Genomic DNA, 20,379 nt, shown 5'->3' on the forward strand with positions numbered 1-20,379 from the left:
CCAATATTTTTATGGCTCTCTTGAGAAATCTTGATTCCTCTATTAGTGCTCAGGGGCGTAAAATACTACTGTTTGTAGACAATTGTGCCGCCCACCCTCGAGATACTTCAATTTTTAAGAACTATATATATATATATATATATATATATATATATATATATATATATATATATATATGTATATATATATATATATATATATATATATATATATATATATATATATATATATATATATATATATACTGTTTGCTACCAATGTTTCCTCTAGGTCAGTTTCTGAGCATTTAGCGCCATGTATTGAAAATTTATTTAATTTTTCTATTGGTCTTTTATATTGTTTATATGTAGATAGATAGATAGTTTTTACCATTTTTTTTTCATATTAAACAATTAAATATATTTAAAAGGTATTTGAAAAAAATTCGATCAAAATACGTCACAGCTAAAACACTGCCAACAAAATGTACGAATATGATAACAAAATAAACAGCCTCTATATATACAATATGTCACCAATAATTTATGTTTGATTAATGTGCAATAAATAAGTTTGTGTACGATTTGATAGATGTCTCATAGATTTGCGAGTTTTTCAGTGTCTCGTAATTCAGTTACTTATATAATGAAAAATGCTGCAATATTTGTAATTGGCCAGGAAGGCGCATTGGGGTTGCCTGTAATGCCTTCTTGGTATGTGTTGTCATAAAATAAAAAAAATATATATATCTATATATATACACACTGTTTGCTACCAAATGTTTTCTCTAGCCCAGTTTCTGAGCATTTAGCGCCATCTATTGAAAATTTTATTTCATTTTTCTATTGGTATTTTATATTTAAGGACCCAGAGGGTGCCGCGTATTGTTCAATTGTTGTAAATGCATTGTTAAAGGTTCGCCGAACGTTTTTTTTTTTGGACTCTAGCTTTGTAAATAGAGCTAAACCGCCCCGATTCCTGGAAAAAGCACGGGGTCTATCCGCAGTCTACTAATAATGTATGCGTAAATAATAGGGTTCGGTAATTATTCCGCAAAAACCGATCACGGAACATCTGGCACCCAAAACTCCGTCAATCGAAAGCTATACACGCGAAATATTGTACTAACGAGAACTCGAGTGCCAGATATTCCGTATTCGCGAGTTTTGTGGCAACGATTGTCGTGCGCACGATCGCAATTTGCGCAATAATCCGTTTACCAAATAACAGGTTTAAAACACACTTAAATGCTATCAATTTACAGATATCACCATTATGTATATAGCTAAAGTAGAATCCGCGGTGAATGTTTTAATTCGCTCACTCTATAAAGACAAATAGTCTATCGATTGCGACAGCCTCGGTTCTGTTTGACAGTTGGTATCCGCAAATGTCATTCTTTAATTTGTTGTCAAAGCTTCAACGAGAAAGCACAGGATTATAGAAACACGATGGAGTGTCGTCTGTGCTTGAGTCCTATTTCAGCCGAATTTCCCGTTCATATCTTTAATAAACCAAACTCAAACTCCGTGGAGTTGCAGGATCGCATCTCAAGATGCTGTCTCTTACAGGCTAGTTGATACAGTCTACGGCCATGTATGTACATATTTCTATGAAATTATATATTTGTTAATATTCCTCTAACAGATGACAAAACACAATGAACTGCCTGATTCAATATGCTCACCGTGTGATGTTAACTTGAGATTACTGACAAATTTTAAACAAATCTGTAAACTAAGTGATGAGAAAGCCCGTCACAGGTCAATCCAAAACCCTGATTTTAAAACAGAGGAAGTTTTGCTCGAGGATTTAATTTGGGAGGACGATATTGAGGATCCAAATATCGGCAAGGTAACACTACATTGAAATTGTTTTCATGTTTGGTATAGTAACGGTACCATTCTCCATCCATTCCAGCAGTTTTTTCATTAAAATGCTAATAAGATAAATTTGTTTTGATCTTTTATTTAAAATATAAGCTCCAACTTCCAAGCTCTATTTGTAAATTGTCTAAATAACAATAAGTGATGGGTATTGGGATAATAGTAGTAATGAAACCGAAGAGCTTCGGGTGCTGGATGGAGAACGGTACCATTACCTTGGAAGGTACAGTATTTTTGATTAATATTTCGGTATATTTTTGATCGAGTTCTTTATCTTTTAGATCAATACAATTGAAACGCTTTCAAAACAAGGTGGGGTACGGCCTTTCAAATGCGGAATATGTTCAAAATCTTTTACGAATAATAATGAATTCACAATACATATGAAATACCATACTGGAAAACGACCATTTAAATGTGAGTTGATTTCTAAGTTTTGTTGTAGGACGAAGATTTAGATATTTGTACAAAGTATCATAAATACTATAGGAAACCTTTCAAAAAGCTTAAATTGTCACATGAAATTTCATAATAGAGAAAATACTTTAACCCTTGCCCGCGGCAATAAATATAGCGAACAAGCCCTGTACGCGGCACCTTTTTCGCGAATTTGGCAATCGAGTTTTCGACCTTAAATACAGATTTTAATATTTACCCAAGTAACCAGATATGTTAATTAGCACATAAAGTATTATTTTAAACAATAACATACATAATATATGTCGTAATTTTGGATTAATTGTCAAATAATCATTCTTCATAATTGTATGAAGACGTGACGTCACATAAACGAGGTTTCAGTATGGTTCCACAAAAAACTAATTTTTGACTGGTATATATTCATTTTAAGCAAATTGAATAGATGGCATTCAACTCTCAGTAATATAATATATTCAACCAATTTTGAACCTTAAAACAGTTGAAATAGGCGCATATAAGGCTCAAAATCCCGTGCAAAGTTCAGAAATTCTATGGAAGACAGCCGCGCTACAGACTTGTCGCCCAAAGCTTCCATAGAAGACGGCCGCGGGCAAACGGTTAAAATGTACAATTTGCACAAAATATTTTGTGAGAAATTGTGAATACAGTAGAACCTCGATTATCTGGACTAATTGCGGATGAAAATAGTCCAGATAATCGAAAAAATCACAATTGACAACGGAAGACTAGTACGTTCAGTATGAATCATTTTTATTTGCCTAGATTTACATACATATATAATAACATGAAGATCGATATTAAATTATTCTTTGTTAAGTAATTCAATTATGGTTACCAAATCGCGAATAATTTTAAGACACATAAGTTGTCCCTAGTTAAATTCTTCTAGGCTTTCAAACTTCATGGCAACATCTAAGCACTGAAAAGCTTCAGAATGTGTAGGACCAATATCCCCCTTGTAAATGTCCTCATCGTCTTCTTCATCTTGTTCCACTGAGGTAGATTTGTGCCCTGGTGCAGTAGTTTCACGTCCTGATGCTAAAGATTTGTTGGCTAGTTTCTTCCAATTTAAACCGGTGTCTTCAGCATTGTAAATGAACTCTTCGTCGAATCCATCTTTCTCCACAAATACCTTTAATGTGCCAATTCAAGTGTTTGCTGAAGGTATGTCAGCAGAAAGCTTTTCCTTATTCAAATATATAATATGTCCATATTTTCATGCAAAAAAGATGTATGTAACTTACAATATTTTAACATAAAACTAAAAGAAGTACGGTGTGCAAATATATTGCATGTCCAGATATGCAACATTTATACAAGCAAATTCGTGTTCACACTGTGACTACACAGGACACTTGAGTTTTTACAATTACTTATAAACATTCTTTTCATTGTTGTGATTGGATATGTTCGTTGGGTTTTTACATACCTCCTTTGCATTTTTTAGTTTAAATTGTTATTTTCATACGCATACAAATTTACAACAATCGTAATAGTCACTGCTTTATTATAAATATTAAACATTTGTAAGAAAGTGCAAGAAGTATGTTACAATTATTAAAACTTCAACAAACGTCTAAATTGAAAGCTCCATCAGGCAAGTGTAATTAAAATGTTTAAATTATTTAACGTGTTTTCTTACTGAAATGTATCAAATAAATAAAAGTTCTTGATGTCGAATTTATTTACATTATATTACTTTTAGATAATGTCCAAATTATTGAAAGACCTTCAATATTACCACTACTTTCCGATGAAATTATCTCTAATGTGAATGACAAAAACATTTACGATGAATCAATGAGGCCATTTCCGTCAGGTACACTTTTGTGTTTTTTTTTATAAATAGTATTATGCATCATGTTATTGATTAGACATGAAATATGTACAGGCGATGAGCAGATAATTGATTTACAACCATTTGAATATCATGTTAATGAAATTGTAATGGATACTACCGTTTTGCATAAGAATGATTCTCCTGTTTTAAATGAAATGATATATATATATACGCTCGGTGCGGACGTGTGTTTGTGTGTTGTTCCCGATAAGTATGTAGAATTTTGTGTTAAATTGGAGCTAAAGAGGAGGTGCTGGGATGAGTATGTAGCTCTTCTGGCGCCTCGCAAGTTAGTACATATTCAGAATCATTACCTATGCTTGATTTCATATTTTTTAAATGGAATTTAAATTTATAATATTTTCATATTTACATAATTACCCACATAATTTCGATCACATTTCTTTTGATAATAATTTACTATTAACGTCGATTGATTTATTAATGATAGTATTGATAATATTTAACGTTGAATTATTTCATATTTAATATTGAGTGAATGGTTTGATATTTAATGTTGAATTATTTCATAATTGATTATTTAATATTGAGTGTTGAATTATTTAATATTTAGTTTTGATAATTTAATATTTGATATTGGATACTTGTACTCAACGTTAACGTTATTGTTTGGTACTAATTTCATAAATATTATGATTGTGAATAAACTGTCTATATATGTAAATATATCATAAATGGAAACACACGTCCGTCCGCACGGAGTAATTAATAAGCTCAGAGCAGAGCTCCATGCAACCGCTCAGGTCCCCAAGTTGCAAATAGGGGAACGACTCTTGCAGTCAACTGCCATGGCGACATGGTGGTCCTGGACAAGGAGCGCTGAGATAAGAGTGGTGATGAGTGAATCCGTGGTAAGTTTCACTCTATAAAATGTCACACAACACTATGACGGTCTCAGGTCAGCGGCGAGTAAGTGCCGCCGCTTAACAAAAGCACAACCCGGTTTTCAAAGGTACCGTATCATCTTTGACAGAGAAGGAAACTCTATAATAAATCCCTGGTAGTGGGCAGCAGCTCTGCCAGTATAAGATGTCAAAACATTTACTGCGCTGTAGAAGGAAGTGGGAATCCACTGCAGTATTCTCCCAAGATAACTATGATGTACAAAAATAAAAGTGTGAAGAAGTCTGACTCTCCGGCTGACACCCGGCGCCTTCGAGGTTCCAGGTCTCACGGTGTGAAATTGGCTACTGGCCACATGCATGTGACTCACCAGGCATCATGTGGAAAATATGCGACTGGAGAAACTTTACGGAACAAATCCAAAATAGGTACTTGGAACGTTAGAGGACTCCTGAATCCTGGGAAAACACTGGTTGTTGAGAAAGAGATGTACAGTCATGGGCTAGATATACTCGGAATCTCGGAAACGCACTGGAAGAACAACGGCCATTATAAAACTTCAAATGGAAATACGATATATTTTTCTGGTAACCAAGATTCGTCACATAGCGGTGTCGCGGTGATCTTAGCATCTAAATTAACCAGTGCACTAATTGGCTACAACCCCATAAGTGACAGACTTATACACTTAAAACTCAACACGCATCCGTATAAACTAAACATCCTTCAAATATATGCTCCTACTGCAGATGCCGAAGATATTAAAATAAATGCGTTCTATGCTTCACTACTCGATACATTGTCAAATATCTCAAACAAAGAAATGACCATCATTCTTGGTGATTTTAATGCCAAAGTCGGTAATAATAGCAACATTGATAACATAGTAGGTAAATATGGATTGGGTATTCAAAATGAGAGAGGAGAGAAACTTATAAGTTTCTGCATTGAAAATAAAATGTCCATTATGAATACTTGGTTTCAACATCATCCTAGGCGATTGTACACTTGGATATCTCCTGGGGATCGTCACCGCAACCAAATCGATTATGTATTAATAAATTCTAGATGGAAATCATCGATACATAACGTCAAAACATATCCAGGTGCAGATTGCGGATCGGACCATAACTTACTTGTTGCTAAATTTCGACTGAAATTGAAAATGATTAAAAGACATCAAAATAAAGCAATTAAACTCACCAATGATGATGTAATTAATTTTGGCAATGTAATCAGAGAAAAAGATGCAGAATTCCAAATAAATCCTAATGTAGATGTAGAAGAGTCTTGGAAAATTTTTAAAGATCTCATAATTCGGTATGCCAGAAAACATCAAACACCGCAAAATGAACATCGTAAGTCTTTTATCTCTGATTCAACTTGGGTTAAGATAAAAGAACGTAAAAGACTTAAACAAACTGGCATAACATCGACAGAATATCTTGAAAGGTATGCAATATTACATAAAGATATTCAAAGGAGTTGTAGGCGGGATAAAGCTAAATATATAAATGACATATGTGAGGAGATAGAAAAACACGCATTAAAGAATCAGGCAAGGGATATTTTTCACAAAGTAAAAATCGTCACTCAAAAATTTTCACCCAAAACTTGGACAATAGATGATCAATTTGGAAACACGCTTACAGATATTGATGTGATACTCAACCGATGGAAAGAATACTGTTCGGAATTGTACAGTGGTAGTTCGTCGACCTCAATTGTTTCCCTAATTGATGATGTCAGGGAGCCTGACATCTTGACATCTGAAGTTGTAAATGCCATAAAGAAACTGAAATGTAAAAAGTCTCCTGGCAGCGATGGTATACAAGCTGAACTTCTGAAAGAGCTTGGTGAAACTGCGATAAAGGCGCTATGTAATATGTGCAACAAGATCTGGGTAAACGGAGTATGGCCGAAAGATTGGGTCAATTCAATATTCATTCCCTTACACAAGAAAGGATCTACAAAAAAATGCGAGAATTACAGGACCTTAGCCTTAATATCGCACTCTAGTAAAGTATTGCTGTATATAATTAAAGATCGTTTGAGCAGTTACCTTGGATGGCAAATACCGAACGAACAAGCAGGGTTTGTAAAAGGCAAAGGGACGAGGGAACAAATACTGAATATACGTCAACTCATTGAAAAATGTCGGGAGTTTCAAACTCCAGCCGTTCTTTGTTTTATAGACTATAAAAAAGCTTTTGACTTTGTGAACTGGGACTATCTGTGGAAAGTTCTACTGGACATGGGAGTCCCCATGCATCTTGTAAAGATAATACATAACTTGTATAATGATAACAATGCAGTAGTTCGAATCAATTCGCTAAACTCGACAAATTTTCGAGTACAACGTGGAGTAAGGCAAGGGTGTATATTATCTCCAGACCTATTTAATATATATGGAGAGTATATAATGCGTAGAGCACTGGATGGTTGGAAGGGTGGAGTGTCCATTGGTGGAAAAAAACTATCCAATCTTCGGTATGCGGATGACACAACGCTCATAGCTAATAATCATGAAGAAATGGCCGAACTGATCCGTCGTGTTGAGACAGAGAGTAATGTGCTTGGCCTCCAGATAAACCGCCCCAAAACAAAAATTTTGATAATTGACCGTCACCAACAGCTGCAAAACAACAACTCAGCTTTAAACGGTATAGATGTGGTTGATAATTTTGTCTATCTGGGGTCACTCATATCTAACAACGGCGGCAGCGAATTGGAAATACGGCGCCGGATTACATTAGCAAAATCGGCAATGTCACAACTAACGAAGATTTGGAAGAATAGAGCCATTACAACTGCTGTCAAAATCCGTCTCGTGAAGAGTCTCGTTTTTTCTGTCTGCCTTTATGGTGTCGAGACGTGGACCATGAAGGCGGCGGATAGACGGAGAATCGATGCCTTCGAGATGTGGTCCTGGAGACGGCTACTGCGCGTGCCTTGGACCGACAAACGCACGAATGTGTCTATTCTTGAAGAATTGAAAATCAAGGATAGATTGTCAACAATATGCCTGAAACGTATATTGCAGTTCTTCGGCCACATTGCACGAAGAGGTGAGGAGAGCCTGGAGCGGTTGGTTGTGGTTGGTAGCGTCGAAGGCAGAAGAGCCAGAGGCAGATCCCCCGCACGCTGGACTGACCAAGTATCTGCAGCGACGGGCGCTTCCACGGTAGCAAGTCTTCGCCTGGCCGAATTTAGAACTGAATGGAGGCAGCTGGTTGACCGCACATCATAGTCACGATCCTCAGTGATGAGGGAACCGACAGCAATATAAATGAAATGAATGGTACAGTTTCGAGTGGAATCGATAAACCTTGTGTTGATTCATCATCATATAAAGCATTATCTAATGATACTACTAGCGAATCAATAAATATGAATGTTGAATTAATGATACCTCCTGCTTTAGGTACGGTGGGACTGATTTTTCATTCCATTTATTTTCAATTTATACCAGGAAGGCCTAACAGGTAATACCAATGCGCCTTCCTGGTTAGAAACATTGTACGTACATTTGATACGAGTATTATTAGTATTATACAAAGTAAATACATGTGGTAGAGCAGAGCATCGTAGCCTGTGCACCGCGGTAATATGTGTTCTTCGAACAGCACTTCGGCCTAATGCGTGCGAGTGAGATCGCGTGTGAGGGAGAAAACCGATTTTGGTTACTGTTTTGTCCCTATGCATATACGGAATAACTAGCGACTGTCGATGAAGTACATATGTATGTACGTAGCTGGCTAACTCTACAAGTCGTAAACAATGTGTGCCGCGAATATCCAGAGGTTACGATGCTCTGTGGTAGAGAATCCTGACAGATGACGCTGTTCAGGACCACGGTTGGGATGTGGCGGTTGAGGTGAAGATCAAACACGTGCGTTTTCAGTCATGTTGCTTATTAAGACGATACGTGCGGAGGCTTAGCGACCAATCTCGCGGAGCACAGGTCCAACTGCGACTAACCATTACATATCTGCCCCTTTTTATCCCCTTCTCACAATCAGTCGTAACATACTCCATAGCCCATACATCAGCCTTTCGTTCAATTCCAACCCTACATATATATCAATTAACACCCACAGAGACTATATATGTATATATATGGTCAAATTTGTAAATTTGCAGCATTTTATACAATTCAGCGAATTTCGAGATTGCTGAAAACTCGAGATTTGCAAGAAAGTGGGTAAGGTTGCTGATTTGTTGGAACCGTTTCAATGAAAATAAGATAAATTGGCAAACTGTGATAGGAAACGATCGAGCTGGAGTCACAAATCCAAGGTCTGGTCAGCAGAAACCAGTGGGATTTGAACCCGTGACCACTTTGCTCAAAGCATCATATGCTAACCACTAGTCTATTCTGCTGGTTATTATATTGTAGTTCATACTCTATCATTATTAGCTACAAGTACTTCTAATCACTGATGCAGTTATATTATCATAAATGTGATACTACTTTATTTAGATCTATAATCTCTATAATAAATACATCACGACAAAAATAATATGTTCTTGTTCTAGTATAATTATTTATAATTTTGTATTTTTTTAGATGGAGATACCATTTATAATACCGCATACTATTCATCCAACCAGAACAGTGAAAATGTTGTGAAAGTTCCCAAAAGAAGACCAGCAAACCAAACACAGTGTAATACTAGAGTAATTCGCCAGGAAAATCGAAAGGCTGGGAAAACATATTTAAACTGTAGGGGACAACCCGTGTCTGCAAAAGAGCCCAAGCGTGTGGATTGCTCAAAATGTCGATTTCGGTGTTCAGATAACTTCTCCATTGAAGATCAAAACATGCTCTGCAATGAATACTGGAGTCTCGCTGATCCTGCACGGCAAAAGTCATACATTTGCTCCATAGTCAAAATGAAGCCTGTTGAAAGATTTCGGCAACGTGGTCAAGAAACACTAAAGCCAAGATCAATCTCTAAATATTATTACTTACCGGATCAATTAGGTGAACATAAACGGGTTTGCTTGAAATTCATTTGTGCAACTTTTGGAATCAGCTTCCAAGTAATAGATTTGTCACTTAAAAATAAAGTAAACAGTAACTGTTACACAGGTAGAGATCGGGGAAAAGGAAAACAGCCTCATAATGATAGCTTTCTTAAGTGAAGTATTATATATGGAGTCACATTATTGCCACAGGGATCCTACTAAGCTTTACTTACAGTCTAATTTAAATATGTATCTCGTTATTGTATAGACTGTACAGAGATGAATACTGTCACTCTAACAATGTGGCAGCTGTAAAGAATTTCAAATACAGGCAGATTTTTCATTCATATCTGAAGTACCTTTCTTGTCTTCCCAAAAGTGTAAGTCATGTCAGTTTTTCTGACATCTGTGGAGGTCAAAATCAGAACCAGTATGTTGCTGCTGTAATTTATTTTTATTTTACATATATATATATATATATATATATATATATATATATATATATATATATATATATATATATATATATATATATATATATATATATATATATATATATATATATATATATACCAGGAAGGCGTGACAGGTAGACCCAAATGCGCCTTCCTAGACAATTAATTACAAACATTGCAGCATTTTTATTACATAAATCACTGTATCTCGAGAGGCTGAAGGACACGAAATTAACAATTAATTAATTAATCCATTGAGACATCTATGGATTTAGACTTGTACATAAATTTTTACATATTGTACATAAATCAAATTCAAATATTTGTGACAGCGGGTAGGATGATAAACATAAATGCAACGCCGAGCCATACTGCTGACTCGGTGGTTGCGTTTAATGTTGTATGCAGTGAATACTTTAGAGAATATGAAGTTTATTGATATAAAGTTGATGGAGTCTCATGTTTGGAGTCTGACTCAATTCACTCTACGATCGAACGTGCTAGGAACAGAGAAAACTGGCTAGGAGGCACAACAAATATACAGCACTAACGAATGGGGCTTACTGATATGAATGGATGGACGAAAACTCTGTCCATATGTCGATAACCGTATGGAGCATAGAGACTTCAAAGACTTGACATCCACAATGTTGAAAAATGTCAAAGAGGATGTTGACGGTCAAACTGTCAAGTGGCTAAATATTAAATGGTTTCGGTTCGAAAAAGCTATGCCAGATACTATTCAATTCAAATACATAGTTTGTGCAATGAGTTGTTCCATCAATTTGAAGTTACAAGTGGTCGTAGAAGTAGAAGAAACCGCATCTAGAATTATCCACTTGAACTTAGAACTATTTTCTATGGGGAATGAACGAATGAGACGACTGGCATGTTGAATGCACATGTTTTATTTATGACAGCTGAAGGCAGAGTGAGTAGCCGCTCTCCGAACCCAGCCGAGTTGGTCCCCACTCGCAGGAAGGTGACCAAACTCGACCATGTCGTATAGCGAGCCGCCACAATTTCAACAGACTACCAACCAGTCAAGGAAAAGGAGTTTGGAATCATTATTGCTGTGTACAGGGAATTATGATGATGGGGATTAATTTTTTATAACTTTTGTTTAACATGTACTTAAGTATATACCTTTTCACATTCTTTTGTTGTAATTTAATGTTTGTCACTTTTATACAATTATAACTTATTATGGCTATCAAAATCCTGTACTATGTTGTATGATCTATCGATTGGATTCTTTTTGCTTTTTATCATTTAAATGTAATTTTGTTATACTCATAATAAACGTTTCAAAAAAATATATTGAGCAACTTTTATTCGTGCTGTAAATGTCCTGGTTTTGAATTTGGAAAAAATGATCACTTGACATTAATCACACCCCAGATCATAGAGCTTATTGAGATCACGACCCTCAGTATTGAGCAGTGGCGTCCTTACACCCAATGGCGCCCTAGGGCAATTTTTTCTAAACACCCTTGGAAAAAAAATTTGCCTTTGGCGCTCTAATCTAAAATTTTGTATGGCTTTTGGCGCTCTAATTTTAAATTTTAAAGCACCTTTGGCGCATCGAGCGGCGCCGACCCAGCCCTCCCCTAAAACCGCCACTGGTATTGAGGGACAAACTGTACAGATCAGATTGTCCAGATCAGGAATATGCATGTCATTTGATGAAATACTATGAATCTTAATCAAATGGATTATTCGTTACTAAGTTTAGATCAGCAAAAACTGCTAGTTCAGAATGTCGATCAGAAGGTTCTTAGAATATCAAAGGTTTTATATAAAAAGAACCACAAATAGGCCAACTTTTGCCTTCTGAAATAACGTCCCTGTTGATGTGTACTGTCGGGGTTCCGGTATATATAAAAACTCAGTTGAATTTTGCAAAAGTTTTTTATTTTCGTATTTTGAAATTATAATTTTTAAATATGGATGTTTTATTGAAGGAGCGATTGATCGTAACCCAAAAGTAACTTCTTTGGAGTAGTTGAGTATACTGAAATACATATATATGTCTGATGTACGGGTTTTTAAATCCCGAGCCTGGTTATCAGAGGGGTCCTAATTAGAGCATGTTGAATGGTTATGATGTGGTCCTTATTATTTCTACTTATTCCTTTGACTCCATGAGGGCATTGGATGAGATCGAGGTCATTATTTTTGAGAACTCGATTCCCTACATGGGTCTTCCCTAAGCGTTAGCGCTGTTTGGGAAATTGTAGGAATCAGGCTTCAGCTTAAGTCCAGCTTGTTTGGCCATTTTATCCCCTTATCAGCTCTGGTGGTGACTGTGATTGTGATGCTAGTTGCGACTGGATGTGAAGAAATCTTGTGCTCCATCACACGCAAGTTGTGCCAAAGAGTAATCAATGTCTTCCCCTACTGCTGAACGAAGTCTTTGAAGTATCATTACAAGAAATACCACTTAATTTTATACATATTCAAATAAAAACATTCTTATTTCATCTTGCCATTCACAAAATTTTGCTAGGAATTTACTAAAGACATTATCCGGAGTTAGTTTTCAGTGCGACATTTCAGTCTTCACTGTGAGTTCATGTTTTTTCGGAGCGTGGAATCTATGCAAGTGCTTTTTTAAAGATGCCTTTATGGCAAAACGCCTTGAACACAAGTCACACTTGAAAGGTTTGATCCCGGAATGGTATTTCATATGTATTGTTAATTCTTGATTTAATACAAAACTTTTAGAACAGACCTCGCATTTGAAAGGTCGTTCCCCGGCGTGATATTGCATGTGTGTTTTCAAATTCGCTCTTTCGACGAAACATTTCGAACACAATTCGCATTTGAAAGGTTTTTCTCCGGAGTGGAATCTCATGTGCCTTCTTAAATTGGCTTTTTCGACGAAGCATTTGGAACATAGCTGGCATTCGAAAGGTTTTTTACCGGCGTGATACAACATGTGTCTGTTTAAATCGGAACTGATTGCAAAACGTTTCTGACATGTTTTACACTTGAAAGGTTTATCACCGGTGTGATATTTCATGTGCGTTGTCAGTACATATTTTTGTAGGAAACATTTCGAGCAAATTTCACATTTGAACGGTTTTTCTCCAGTATGAACTTTCATGTGAATATTTAAAGAATCTTTTCTAACGTAACATTTTGAACAGGTTTCACATTTGAACGGTTTCACTCGGTGGCATTTCATGTGTATTTTTAAATCTTCTATTCTAATAAAATATTTTACACAGAATTCACATCTGAACGATTCTTTTCCTTCGCAAATATTCTTCTCGTTAGTATTGTTTATATTTTTTTCAATACAAGGATTTGAAACAGTCGTTTGCACATCCATCTGAAAAATGAAACGAGCAATTAAAAATATATTGATTATTAAGTGACCCTAATATATTAAACTTTGATTTATCACAAAGATCAGTGTTTCCTAATAGGCAAAAAAAAAAAAAAACAAAAACACAACGCAAGAATTCTGTCGTTTCTATTTGACAAATTGTAATGAAATTGATTGATTTTCATGTATTTATGCGATGCGGTGCAAACGATCGACAAGCGCCAGACAGACTGAACCACGGATTAACTGTACGTGTATCTTATGCGTGCGCACTGCTCGCACTTACACTAAGCGAAATCTACTCGAAGACCTGACATACCTACCCTGTATACGTTCTGTGCTCCTGATACTTTAGTTCCGAATTTTGCCTTATTAAACTCGCCAGAAAGATCCAACACAATTTTAATAATTGCATCTGTGCACATCGAAAGGTTACTCGTCATCTGATGTGCAATCTATCATTCGTGAAGTCGAGAATTGCGTTTAAAGCAGCCATCCAGTTAATCTGTGGTCCAGTCTGTCTGGCGCTTGTCGATCGTTTGCACCAAACCCGTATTTATGACTTAGTTATAAACTTGACTAACAGATTTGAAAGCAGTTCGTAACAAATTGTGCCACATCTGATGGATGCCACATGCAAGAAACTAGAGGCATTTGAGATGTGGACATACAGAAGGATGCTGAGAATCTCATGGATGGCGCGTCATACCAATGCCCTGATGGGAAAACATGTCGAAGTGCTAAAAAGTGTGAAAAGGCGTAAATTGGAGTACTTCGGACATGTGATGCGGAACGAAAAATAAGATCTCCTGCGCCTAATAATCCAGGGGAAAATCGTAGGCCAACGCAGTCGGGGCAGGCGGAAAACATCATGGCTAAAGAATCTTCGGCAGTGGTATGGCCTCGGCACCCGAGCACTATTCCGAGCAGCAATGGACAAAATAAGAAATGGCACATCTAGTTGCCGACGTTCTAGGAGGACATGGCACATGAAGAAGAAGAAGAAGTAACAAATTGTGAAAAACAAAAAGATTTTAGAATGTACATAGATATTTTCCTGAATCAAATGATCCTTATGAATGAATTAAGAATCCATTCTTCACTAGTATTCAAAAAGAATTGCCAAATAATATACTAAGTAGACTACGGAAGGTTTTTTAAAATAAAATTTGAACAAATATCTGTTTGGTTATACAATCATTCTGAATATTAAGTATTTTCAGTTTGGAGTTATATACCATACTATGTAACAGTTACTCAATACCCCAACTCCTCTCAGATACTAATTATTTTTTTTATCAAAGAAGTATACATACATTTAGGAAACACTGATAATTATGATTATTTAAGATAATGTTACAATTGAATATTCTCCTCGAATAGATTCTTTATCCTTGCACACTGCAACTTTTGGAATATTTCTCCCTGGGTTAGAAACGCTCGCTTCAGTATCTTCAAGACCTTTGGGGAAATTGTGTGGTAGGAAATCAATATCAAAATCGTCGAGCAAAACTTCCTCCACTTTTATGTCCAAACATTGAGACGATCTTTGTCTCGCCTTGTTGTCACTTTGTGCACAGATCATTTTGAAATCAACAAACAATGCCAGGTTGGATTCACACGACAAGCATATTATGTGGGAAAATTCATCATGACTTTCCACCTGCAATGGAAATGCAAATTACAAATTATGCAAGTATTTAAAAACAATTCGAAACTCCACAAAATGGTGACCGGAAAAATGGACTCGAGATAGTTACACTCTCGAGACATCCAAACTTTCAAAGATGCTCAAGGTGAAATAACGCAATAGAATTCCACAAAAAAGCGTCAAGGGGTATTTGTATGTTAACCGAGGGTATGCTAACCTTTTTTTTTGGAATTCTATTGTGTAAGTTATTTTTAAGTGCCTTTGAAAATTCTCGAAACTGCGCTACTATTTAGTGCATTTTCTGGGAACCCGACAAAATATGTTCATGTGACCTGCAGTCGACAGCAGGTAGAGATATGTTCCTGCAGATCCATAAATTTGGAATTGTTATAGATAGAAACGGAAGATTCAACCGGTACAGAACTCAAACAAAGTCTACACTCCATGTTTGAATTTCAGACTTGCAATCAATAATTTTCCAACTAGATTCGTTGATAGAACTTTGACAGCTGACATATGTACACAGATACCAACTGCAGTTTAATACCATTTTTACAAGCCTCTTCTATATTTTTATAGGTTCGGTGATTACTGGTCACAAAGTCACTAAAATCTCTATAACGGAACACCTGGCAGCCGAAAAGTCCATCATACTAACGATAACTATCATAGTAACGAGAACTTGAGTGCCAAATATTGTGTATTCGCGATTTTCATGGCAAAAATTGTCTTTGTGACCACCCCAATGTGACGAATAGTCCTGTAGGCGGGGTACGATGTGTTGACCGTATCCCGGCCTAACGAAACACTGTTGTGTGGTTCAAAGATGGGGTCACCAATGTAGGCGGGGTAGCGATGTGTTGACAGCGCTGTTGGATGATCAGAAGGTTGCGTAGATCACGTCGGATTAGTACCAATGTAGGCGGGTTACATGTGTGTTGACCGTATCCCGGCCTAACGAAACACTGTTGTGCTAGTTTTATAAAGTTTTATTGTTTGCCTATGGTTGTACAAAGGTATGGTATTTGTGGGCAAAAGTATGTCGTTCAGCGGTCTCTGGATATGGTAGAGTGTCGCTGGCTCAGCATTCAGCTATGTACGGAAGGTCTCTGGATACGGCAGTGTGTTGCTGGCTCGTCCGGCTGGTTGATCTTCCAAGTCCGCGTAGTGTAGTGGTGGCTGGTCAGGAGCTGTATGTTGACTGGTCTGCTGCTGTGTGTCGACGCTTGCTGCTGTGGGTCGACTGGTCTGGTGCTGTGTGTCGACGCTTGCTGTTGTGGGTCGACTGGTCTGGTGCTGTGTGTCGACGCTTGCTGTTGTGGGTCGACTGGCGTTGTTTGGGTTGTACCTCCTTTTATAGTGTTTTTGGAATGCTTGGTGGAAGTGGTTATTGACGCGTACGAAAGGAATTTTGTTTTCGTCGAGGCGTCGAATTTTCTGGAATGCTTGGCGCCTTTCCGCTCGATGTATTTTAATGGTGGCGGCGTGTTTCGACCGTTTTGGTTCCACTCGACTGGTAGGGGCGTTCCGCCTGAGTTTAATATAATGACTGCAGGTGCATGTCGTCTGGGTTTCGGGAATGTAGTTTGTTGTTGCGGAATATTCTCGAAGGTTTCGATGACGATGACGACGACGAGATTCCTACAGTCCAATTACCATTTTTATATAATCTTGTAGGTTGAATGGAAATTTTTTATGAATTCAATTTAAGATATAATTTGAGATAATAATTTTAAAAAAGCGCCGTGAATTTTGAAAAAACCTATTTTTCTATAATTTTGAGTTTCTTTGTAATTCGAAAGAAAATAAAATCATTCTTCACTTAAATTTTAGTGGATTATTTTATTATTGATCGCATTCATGTTCTATGTCGGTTTATGAGTGCTTTGCGTGCATTTTGCACGTATGTAATGGTCTATGTTCGTCTATGCGTGTCTTGTGTTTTTCCGAACTTATTGTTTTAATTAGAACATACATAATTTTGAAAGACTTGTAGGGATATAGTACGACTTGTACCATACGAAACTAGGTCGATGATATTTCCCTCATCGAACTTAATCCGTACAAATGACTTCATCGCGTCCTGTTCTCGTACACGAAAGTTGGCCGTGGCCTAAATACTTCGTCCAGCTTACCCATAAAGGCGATTCAGCTCGCTCCAGATACGCAATCACGAGTACACGGGAAATCCCAAGAAGCTGCGAAACTACGCATCAAACATAGAACACAAAGGAAGACCTCGACCCCGTCGGAATCTTCCAGAACGAGATCTCACCAGCCCAGCTACGCGTTGCTCAAGCAACACCTTTATAAACCAGTGCATCGTCCCCAAATGCCAGTGTGCTTCAGCACCTGGAACATGGCTCACTCCGCGAAGCAACCTCATTACATTTATACTTCGTCGTCAATACAATAACAAATGTATTAACCGAGTAATAAAGATCCTCTTCAAAATTCAACTGAATTTCCAGCGTACGGAAATATTCCGAATTCCGGTAAAAGTGGTTCACCAGTAAAATTTCGTGGATCCAAATGATAGTGAAATACATACGCAAAATGTGTAAAATATGTGGATGCGTGTGAAAAGAAAGATGAAGCGTCAATTTGGCACAACGCGTGTCCGTTTAGGTTCATATTTAGATGAATTTGTATTGAACCACAAACGAATGCGTGTATATTCCATTCGCAATATGTGGAATATTTTCGTACGCTGCCCAACCGTCCGAAATTATATGCGAACCAGGCAGTATATGTCGGAGTATTTCATTAGGTAAAAGTCGAGCTAATTCAGGGCACGGCAATACTAATGGTATCGCAAAGAGTGGCCAAACACAGGACGGAGCGGGTCGACCAAGCCTTGCTTCCGAGCCTAGAGGGGCGGCCTGTCGAGAATTCCGACTTTTGCCGCAAATTGTATATACCGCGAGTGGGTGACCGTCACCGCACCGAATGTTAAAAAGTCGAAAATGTTCGTTTACCATGCATACATATGAAAAACGGTTAGTATATATCAGTAGCGGCTCGTGAAAATTCATAGTGGTGGGGCTGCAGTAGCTCGTTAACCAAACTGGCGATCGAATGAAAACAAAAATAGCATGCATATGTACTATACTGGGAGACTGCAGCCCACAGCCTATGTAACGACAAAAATAGCATGCATTTGTACTGTACTGGGGGGACTGCAGCCCCACAGCCCATATGGACGAGCCGCCACTGGTATATATATATATATATATATATATATATATATATATATATCAGTGGCTTGCGGTAAAAGTCTCTCTCCCCCCGTCGTACATCCTCACTTAATTTGCGCGAGCAGGATACAACAGGAACAAGAGGAACAGGCTTTTCCTCCCGTATCCCGCGCGTGCACATTAAACAAGGCTTTATGATAAAGAGAGAGATAATTTCACCGCATGCCACTGATATGGGTCTACCTCACGGGCCGGAATGTGAAATTACCGAAAACGCAAATATCGGAAGGCAAAGATCGAAAATCGAAAGATCTTAAGTCGAAAGATCAAAATAGTGCTAAAGAGTGCATGGTAAAAGGTACATACTCACTTAATTTGCACGAGCAGGATACAACAGGAATAGGCCATGTACCGTTTACCATGCACCCTTTTTTTTTTGATCTTTCGACTTAAGATCTTTCGATTTTCGATCTTTGCCTTCCGATATTTGCGTTTTCGGTAATTTCACATTCCGGCCCGTCACGGAGACCGCACTGATATATATTATGGGGGATGAACGAATGAGACGACTGACATGTTGATGCACGTGCTTTATTTATGACGGATGAACGAATGAGACGACTGACATGTTGATGCACGTGCTTTATTTATGACGGCTGAAGACAGAGTGAGGTAGCTACTCTGAACACAGCCGAATTGGTCCCCACTCGCAGGAAGGTGACCAAACTCGACCATGTTGTATAGCGAGCCGCCACAATACTATATTATACATATATACATAGTACCGTTTACCATGCACCGTTTTGTTTTTTTTTTATCTTTCGACTTAAGATCTATGGGGGGATGAACGAATGAGACGACTGGCATGTTGAATGCACGTGTTTATTATATGACAGCTGAAGGCAGAGTGAGTAGCGCTCTCCGAACCCAGCCGAGTTGGTCCCCACTCGCAGGAAGGTAACCAAACTCAACCATGTCGTATAGTGAGCCGCCACATGACTCCCCCCCCCAGCATCAGCGATACAAAAATTACAAAGAAACAAATTTTACAAAAGAAAAAAATTATTGTTACACAAAGAGAAAAAAATTAGTAAGTGGGGAGAAAAAAAATTGTTGACGTGGGTTATCCGCTGTGTAGGTGTACCGCCCTGAATGGTCGGTACATTCGAGGGCGGTGACGTCGCGAGCAGGACGGTGGGTCGTCCGATGGTCGCGCCGATGCGATGCTGCGGCGGCGCCGCTCTTCCGAGGCTGATGTCGGTTGGTGGGGCGGCGGGGGCGGCAGGGGCATCGATGTGGTTGATGATACTCCGAGCTGGACCGTGAGTCGTTGTGGCTCGTGGAGGTGTTGTAGCGCTACCGCCCGTCTCAGCGTGACGACGCTCGTGGGGACAGACGGGGCCTTGATGATGATGATGGTGCTGAGGTGGTGTGTGATGAATCTTGTGGTGCTGGATGACCGTTCTATGTGTACTGGATCGCGCATGACTCCACATCCAGCTGTCAAGATCGTCGTCTCATTCGCTCCCCCATTTTTTTAAGCACCTGTCATCGACGTTGTGGCTGGACTCTAGTCGGTAGGTAGGTAGGTAGGTAGGTAACCGTGTCTGCTCGTTTATTGTCACCCGCGGGCCGCGACGTGCTGTGTCGATGGCGATGGCGGTGCGGCGGGTAGCTTTCCCGCCTGGCTCGGCGAGGCAGGGATGAGCAGCGGCATGCTGAATTAATCGAGGCTGCGTGGCTCGATGTCGGGGGTCACCA

The 20,379-nt window shown here is 38.2% G+C and overlaps 3 protein-coding genes across 4 annotated transcripts in view; 1 reads left to right on the forward strand and 2 right to left on the reverse strand.

Annotated features, from left to right (window-relative positions):
* Positions 1–20,379, reverse strand: part of mip40 (Myb-interacting protein 40) — a 237,704-nt gene that overhangs the window by 33,452 nt on the left and 183,873 nt on the right. The window lies entirely within an intron of this gene.
* LOC143919980 (uncharacterized) lies at positions 750–10,327 on the forward strand. 2 transcript variants are annotated; one of them, XR_013261291.1, is made up of 7 exons: positions 750–1,550; positions 1,627–1,833; positions 2,147–2,282; positions 4,012–4,125; positions 4,198–4,289; positions 8,292–8,434; positions 9,581–10,304. XR_013261291.1 is itself a non-coding variant. In XM_077442629.1 (5 exons), the coding sequence occupies exons 1-5, from the start codon at positions 1,431–1,433 to the stop codon at positions 10,156–10,158; spliced, it is 1,155 nt and encodes a 384-aa protein (XP_077298755.1). In that variant the 5' UTR covers positions 750–1,430; the 3' UTR covers positions 10,159–10,327. The 2 variants fall into 2 exon arrangements, 1 of the variants encoding a protein (XP_077298755.1); XM_077442629.1 differs by lacking the exons at positions 4,198–4,289; positions 8,292–8,434 and having other exon boundaries at positions 9,581–10,327.
* LOC143919979 (uncharacterized) lies at positions 12,336–15,958 on the reverse strand. Its single transcript, XM_077442628.1, has 3 exons — positions 15,754–15,958; positions 15,131–15,433; positions 12,336–13,773 (listed from the first exon to the last, which is right to left on the reverse strand). Exons 1-3 carry the CDS (start codon positions 15,865–15,867, stop codon positions 12,979–12,981), a joined length of 1,212 nt encoding a protein of 403 aa, XP_077298754.1. The 5' UTR covers positions 15,868–15,958; the 3' UTR covers positions 12,336–12,978.

Source organism: Arctopsyche grandis, chromosome 12 (assembly GCF_051622035.1).
Source record: "Arctopsyche grandis isolate Sample6627 chromosome 12, ASM5162203v2, whole genome shotgun sequence".
NCBI classification, from domain to species: Eukaryota; Metazoa; Arthropoda; class Insecta; order Trichoptera; family Hydropsychidae; genus Arctopsyche; species Arctopsyche grandis.

Coding starts and splice junctions, on each gene's coding strand:
- LOC143919980 (XM_077442629.1), top strand. CDS start 1,431: ATGGAGTGTCGTCTGTGCTTGAGTCCTATTTCAGCCGAATTTCCCGTT. Junction 1,551..1,626: donor CAAGATGCTGTCTCTTACAG/GCTAGTTGATAC, acceptor TTCCTCTAACAG/ATGACAAAACACAATGAACT. Junction 4,126..9,580: donor AATGAGGCCATTTCCGTCAG/GTACACTTTTGT, acceptor GTATTTTTTTAG/ATGGAGATACCATTTATAAT.
- LOC143919979 (XM_077442628.1), bottom strand. CDS start 15,867: ATGGAGTGTAGACTTTGTTTGAGTTCTGTACCGGTTGAATCTTCCGTT. Junction 15,434..15,753: donor CTACCTGCTGTCGACTGCAG/GTCACATGAACA, acceptor TTTCCATTGCAG/GTGGAAAGTCATGATGAATT. Junction 13,774..15,130: donor TTCGAGGAGAATATTCAATT/GTAACATTATCT, acceptor TTCATTTTTCAG/ATGGATGTGCAAACGACTGT.